Source organism: Onychostoma macrolepis, chromosome 18 (genome assembly GCF_012432095.1).
Source record: "Onychostoma macrolepis isolate SWU-2019 chromosome 18, ASM1243209v1, whole genome shotgun sequence".
NCBI lineage: Eukaryota > Metazoa > Chordata > Actinopteri > Cypriniformes > Cyprinidae > Onychostoma > Onychostoma macrolepis.
In genome coordinates, this window is record NC_081172.1 from 6,787,794 (window position 1) to 6,794,723 (window position 6,930).

The following is a 6,930-nucleotide window of genomic DNA, read 5'->3' on the forward strand; positions in this document are numbered from 1 at the left end:
CTACATCAGGAAACAAGGCTGATGAGTTTGTGTGTTTGTGTGTCTGTGTGTGTGTGCACAAGCCCATCACATATCTATTCAGAATTAGGATGTCACCACATTCCTGTAGCCAGATATTTGACCATGTGACAGGTCATTGCAGTGTAATTCACTGTATCAGTGAAATCAATTTTCAGAGACAGAAAAGTTGGCTGCTTTCTATAACCTCTTATATGGTTATCAGAATTGCATAATTAAGTAAATTCCCTGCAGTTGAAAAAAAGACAAAAGGAAGGAGTTTAGTTTAGAGAAATACAAACCAAATGTTTTCTTTTTTATTGTTGTAACCTCTGTAGACTCCTCATAAAAATAGTGCTGCTCAAAATAAGGACAAAGAAAATTGCTGTTGGAACGATCTCAATAAAGGAAAGTCCATAATTCACACATTCATTTGAATCCCTTTCTCAATAAAGAAAATGTGAAACCATGTTAATGTGAACCTGCAGCAAACCATCCAGTCACTGCAACCGTCTCGTAAGTCTCTCAAACTAACATCCAGTTGAGCCCTTGCGCTACTAATCTGAGGCAACTGTTGTAATGCGTTTACTAAATTAGCCCTAAAAGCCACTCAAATCATAATTAACTCAGTACAGGATCTGAAAGAAACAAGAAAAAAAGCAATCGAAATCCAACTCATGAAACTGGATGGAAAAACCACAGGATAGTCAATTCGATTTGTCAAAAAACCAAGAGGAACATCAGAGTAATAGTCAGAAGGTTAAACTCAAAAAGCAAGCAGGATGTCTGTTCTGGAAACGTACTGTTAAACGCTTGCTGCAAAACTATGGCGCAGCCCAAAAAACCATTTGGCTGAGAGCTGCAGAACAGCAGACTCTGTAAATCCAGCTGCTCCATTCTCTCTTGGTGTCCATTCTGTGTTTTGCAATGTTTTGTCTCCTATCTCTTAAGCCAGTCTCATTTATTGCAAGTATAACATTTGGCACAATACAAATTCTTGGTGCTTTTAGAAGATAAGCCTTTAAAGATCAATCAGTGGACAGTTACTTAGAAAGTTCTCTGTATAAATGGGACTTTACTGCATCATATACAGCATGGTCTAAAAATCACAGGTTGCCCCTTTTCAAACAAATCTGTCTTCGTTTGCAATGTCGTATCAGCATCATCACATTGTCCCATCTTAAATAGGAGTTACAAGTTAGAAAATAGTTTAAATTCATTTTCACTTTTATATAATCTGTTTCTTGTATCATCCCATAGTGGATTAATTTATATATTTATATTAATATATTTATGTATAAGCATGTACAAGAAAACCAGTCTCATTTTTGCACTGGGTACAAAAGTAATTGCTGTCTTTTCTGTTGTGCATTCTATTGCATGTTTTCATGATGAACCGAATAAAAGACAGAGCAGGAGAAGGCAGTAGGAATGTTATATCTGTGTTTCCTGTACCTTCTCCTTTGTGTGAGTTTTGATCAGGTAGGGTTCAGGGATGGTGCTGATGGTTGTGGGGCGGGGACGTTGCAGGGAGTTACCGATGTTGTTCTCTGCCCAGGTAGCAGAGTGCGCTGGTCTGAAGGAGCTGCAGCTGGGTTTGTAGGTGTTGTTGTGATCTCCCAGGCTTGGTAACATCATTCCACTTTCACATGGTATACTTGTCCCTGCACGGGTGGTAGGAACATTCTCATCCACCGGAACGCCCTCTATAGTGCTAACAGCTGCCACCGTGCTCCTATGCTGGTGCCGTTTACGCAGCTTGTAGAAAGCTATGAGCATAACGGCAGCAAGCAGGGTGACTGCCACAAAGCAGCCAATGATGATCTTGGTTGTCTTCATGACCTCGTCAAGACTGGCAGGTGGGCGCGTCGTTCCGCGTACAGTCGGCACCGAGACCTGTCGAGGAGTTTGAAGTAAAACGGTCGGCGTAGAGATAAAAACAGGCTGAAAGACGGAGGGGGAGGCGGTTACCGTCTTTGGCTTGATCACTTCCTGTGAGGTGGGCTCCACTTCCTCCACTGTCACCGTGGTGAAGTAACTCAGGTTAGAAGTGTTGAGTTCAGCTGCAGTCACATTCAGGTAGGCTGAAGCATTGGAGTTGCCAGCCATGTTGGTGACCATGCAGGTGTACACACCTGTATCTGCTGGCAGCACATTGGAGAAGTTTAGCGTCCCGTCATTGAGCACTGATATCCGTGGGTGATTAGAGCCATGGGTCAAAACTGTTCCATTAGGCAGGAGCCACCTAACTGACGACATGGGGGCTGTGCGACATTTTAGCTCAGCTACACGTTCAGCGGAGATGTTAAGATCCCTTGGGGCGTCCAGGATGAAAGGTGCAGAGCACTGGAAAGTGCTCTGGTCCACCTCCACCAGGTAGCGTCCGCGCAGGTAAGCAGGGGTGTGGCAGCGTCCACAGCAGGTGGAATTAGTGGGAATGTACTCCCTCAGCCACCAGGCCAGCCACACGACATCACAGTCACACCGCCAGGGGTTGTGGTGCAAATGGAGTTCCACCAGGTAACTCAAGGGCGCGAAAAGGTCATGGGGCAAAGAGCTAAGGTTATTATGAGCCAGGTTGAGCTCAACCAAGGCTGTGACATCATCAAACGCATTTCTCTCTATGGTGGTGATCCGAGAGTTCATAATCCACAGCTTTTTCAGGGATTTCAAACCCCTGAAGGACCCAGGTTTTATCTCTGGGAAGTAGTTCTCAGACATCTCTAGCTCCTCCAGCCCTACCAAAGGGGTCAGGACTGGCATCTCCCGCAGGTTACACATTCCAAGGTTTAAGTATTTCAAGTTGTATAATCCCTCAAAAGCTCCCTCAGAAATATACTCCAACTTCTTTGACTCTCCCAGATCCAGACGCATTAGAGAGGGAACGCGGTTGAATGCGTAGGAAGGTATGCTTTCGATAGGGTTGTTCCTGAGCCATAATTCCCGCAGTTTAGACAAGTACTCAAAAGCGCCACTTGGGATCACTGTCAATCGGTTGTCGAACAGCTCCAGTGTGTTGAGGCTGTTGAGGCCACTGAAGGCCCCCACCTCGATCTGCCGAATAGAGTTCCTACCCAGTTGTAGCACCTCCAGGTGACGAAGGTGTTGAAAGGTGCCAGCTTCAATTGTCTCTATGCTGTTCTCCATCAGGTTTAAATGCCGTGTGGTGGCAGGAATGCCTGGGGGCACTCGAACCAGGCTGCGCCTGGTGCACACCACCTTAACGAACTGGTTACCACAGGAGCAAACACCAGGGCAGGTCAGTGGTCCGGAGGGGGTGGCGCACACACTCCACGATCGCACCATGAGGTAGACTGCACAGAGCAGGGCTGCATTCCAGGCACGGTGCACAGTTACCTGCCACAAGAGACTCATGATGTGGCGCGTTCATAATTCAACATCGCGTGGGGATTCGGCTGGGGTACGGAGAACAGTGGCCCTACCCTGGTTTGAGCAAGACTCTGCATCTGTTTGCCATCGACAGTGCAGGATGGTGCTGCGTTAAACACAGAGAGGGAAAGAGAAGGAGGGATGGGGATGGGGGGCAGAGAAAAGATGAGTGGAGAAGGGAAAAAGCTGACCTACAGAATAAATATGTTGAAATAGAAGGCACCTACCTCATTAGCTCAGAGTTGTCCTTAGAATAATCCTTTATTTTGAAGAAAAACCCCAGCCCCATTCACGCATGTTCCCCACTAAGATCACTGCACAGCATTTTCAGCTATTTCTCCTACAAAAGTAAAGTGGATCGTGAACTGATTTGACAAAATGGCCACTATTAATTCCAGAGAGAAGCGGCATTCAGTGAAACTGGTTCAAGAGGTAAGGCCCAGTCAGCTAAGCAGGTGCACAGATCCAGTCAGCTTGGAAAAGATCTCCTCTCAGCTCCCCCATTGATTGTCCTTGGAAGGCGACGCTGAATACCACTGAACAATTTTCACAAGACTCCATTGCCGAAGTACATGCACATTAAGCTAAGAAAAATATAAAAAGAGAAAAAGGAGAAAACAGAAGAGGGAAAATATCCCAAAGTCTTCTCAGATTTGCCTTTCCCCTTAGCAGTAGACTAAGCCTTTTTTTTTTTTTAGTTTGCCATCGTCCACCCCCCACGACACTTGTTCAGCTGATTAGCCGTGCATTGATGAATCCAAAAAGGCTAACAAACGTACACTGCGGTCATTCCGTCTTGCTTTTTTAACTCACTCCGCTCTCCTGTCTGTCGCTGTAGCAGCTGCGGACTGCCGCGTGCACAGTTAGCAATAATCCATCAATTTCTCCAGAGGGGGGCTCGGGGGTGGTGTTGCGGGAGCAGAAGGGGGGAGGGGGGAAGGAGGACGGGGGGAGCAGCAGCAACAGCAGCGCAGCAGTGGTGAAGCTCTCTCCCTATCCGCCGATCGTTGCTCCTCGTGCTCTCTCTCTCTCACTCTTTCTCTGTCTGGCTTCCTCTCTCTCCTTCTTCTCAGTGTCAGAAAAAAAAAAAAAAAAAGGATTGATGCCGCCGTGTGACGTGTGGCTAATTTCAGAGAGATACCTTGCAGAGGATTCCGTAGTTTGCCCTTCCTCCCCCCCACCCCTTGTGGATCCTGCGGTATTCCTTTATTTTCCCTTGTCTTGAGGTAGTAAGTTGTGGCAGTTCGCCTGCTCTGGCTGTGAGGCTGCGGGTTGACAGCGGCTCTGCAGTGGGAGGTGGGCAGCAGAAAAGCACGCGAGGGAGAGAGAGAGAGAGACGCGCAAACAAGCTCGCGCACACGCGCGACAGAGTAGACCGTCAACGGCGACAGTGGCAAGAGCAGCGGACCTCACCTCCAGCGCTCACCCTCCTCTCTGTATTTCTCTCTGTGTGACTGGGTTGCAGGCGGCAGAGTCTTTCTCCTCCTTTTGTCCTTCAGTGGAAACGTGAATGTACTGCTGACGCATCCCGCTCAGAGCAGTGCATTGGTTTGATGCAGTGTTCTTGTGTATTAACACATTCTCCCCCTCCTCGCCGAGTGTATTGCCTCTCTCTCTCAGACGCTCACAAACCAATACACTCTCCAAGTCTTCCTGATTCACTTTTCACTTTTTTTTTTTTTTTTTTTTTTACTTCTCATTCTTTGACTCTTTTTGTCTCCACTTACCTCCTTTCTTTCTATCCTCATTATTTTATTTCTCCTTCACCTCTTTCTAAACTTTCCTTTCACGCTGTCTTGCGGACATACTCTTTCCAATTCTTTCTTCGCATTTTCATTGCTAATCTCTTTTGCTCTCATTTTTCCTATCCTTCTGACATTCTTCTTCCTCTCACAGCCTTTCTGTAGTATGTTGCCTACTGATGTTTCAATGGCATCATTTAAAATTTTAATTTGAGAACTATGGAATGTAAGAGATGCTTCTTGGAATTACAGTTGTGTAAAGTACATTTGCATTAAGAATGCATCTTCATACTTTCATTTGAGTACTGCAGATGAAAACAGACAAGCAAATGAAGACAGGAATGAAGCTATAGCAAGCTATCAAGGATCACTGGTGTGACACCATCTTTGTGCAAATGCTGACTCTGCTTGCATTAGCTGGCCAGTCTTAAGGGACACCAGAAAAGCACAGACTAGTGAGAAAGAAGCAGAAAAAGCTTATTGAGAAGAGTGTGGTTTGGTGAGACAATGAAGGAGCTTAAGTGGGTAAGGTAAGGAAAGAAATAAGGTAGAGATGTGTGCTAAAATTACAAACCTTGAACGAGAGAATTTCATATTTCCCTGCCTCAGTGTATGTGGTAAATGGCATTTCCATAATTTAGAACGTAGAATTTCTTAGTAACACAGTTTTCTCAGGTAACTTAAAATGTGCATCATTTAGTTACATCAAGGGTCAAATCAAATATAAACTAAAATAGGTACTGACACCTATCAGTGTGGATGTATTATTGCACAAGCTAATGTTTTCAGTTACTGATGCCATTATTTTCCATTTATTCCACCCACAAAAGTGTCTAGTAATAGTTTACTGATATATTATTGTATAACAGTTTTAAGTAGTATTGGGCTGGTCATGTGATCTAAAAATATCTGCCCCCATGAGGCAACCAGTTCCATATAAATCGAATCAGCTTTAATTAGGATTTTTTTCATGTTATGTGAGTGTACATGATTTGAAACACATTTTCAACAGTCCATTTTCTTTGTGCAAAACTTTTTTAATGAGTTTTTAAAATGTTATACTATTGTTCCTGTCTACAAACATTTGCTCATTTGAGTCTTAGTAGTAATTAAAGTGCTAATCTGTTATGTTTTTACTTTCATGCAGAAGCATTTATAATTCACAAATTCTAAGCAAATAAAACTGCACATATGTCCCCAAGCGAACTCGCACTCGCATTTTTCTCCAGTGGTTTTATATGAAGAGGCTTTAGACCACTGAACTGGCCTTCTGTGCTTCTGTCATCTGGAGAATGAGCAGCGGAGCTAGGTGACATCACACAAGAGACAGCTCTCTCAGGGGTCTTAACACCTCAGGAGCCCAGCTGAGATCAGTCAGGACCACTGCTGCTCACATCAGCACACACATGTTAGCCAGACCTTACATTCCCACTCCATGCTCATCCACCACAAATATGAACTGTTTGGACATGGAGTATAAATTTATACAGTTGTACGGTCAAGTGCTGACTTTATTCATCCGTCCAACCAAATCACTTTTCATAACACTGTCCAGCACTTCCCATCTCCATCATAGCCTCCAGAGGAAGTGACATTTTTAAATCCTCTGCACCAGACCGAAACACTTTAAACTGCACCTTTTAGTCCAGAACTGGTGATGGGAAGCACTTTCGCCTTCATTTGTTATGGTTGCCGAGTAGAGCTGCCAAAAGCACAGAATGGTACTTTTGGACGGTGTCTTATCATCTGTTACAGAGTTAGATGAAGAGTCATAGCACTGTTGGCTGAAGCACCATGGAGC

General features: G+C 44.7%; 1 protein-coding gene across 1 annotated transcript; it reads right to left on the reverse strand.

Annotated features, from left to right (window-relative positions):
• Positions 1–273: 273 nt before the first annotated feature.
• lrrc4.2 (leucine rich repeat containing 4.2) lies at positions 274–4,966 on the reverse strand. Its single transcript, XM_058751743.1, has 2 exons — positions 3,615–4,966; positions 274–3,493 (listed from the first exon to the last, which is right to left on the reverse strand). The coding sequence occupies exon 2, from the start codon at positions 3,370–3,372 to the stop codon at positions 1,432–1,434; it is 1,941 nt and encodes a 646-aa protein (XP_058607726.1). The 5' UTR covers positions 3,373–3,493; positions 3,615–4,966; the 3' UTR covers positions 274–1,431.
• Between the last annotated feature and the right edge of the window lie 1,964 nt (positions 4,967–6,930).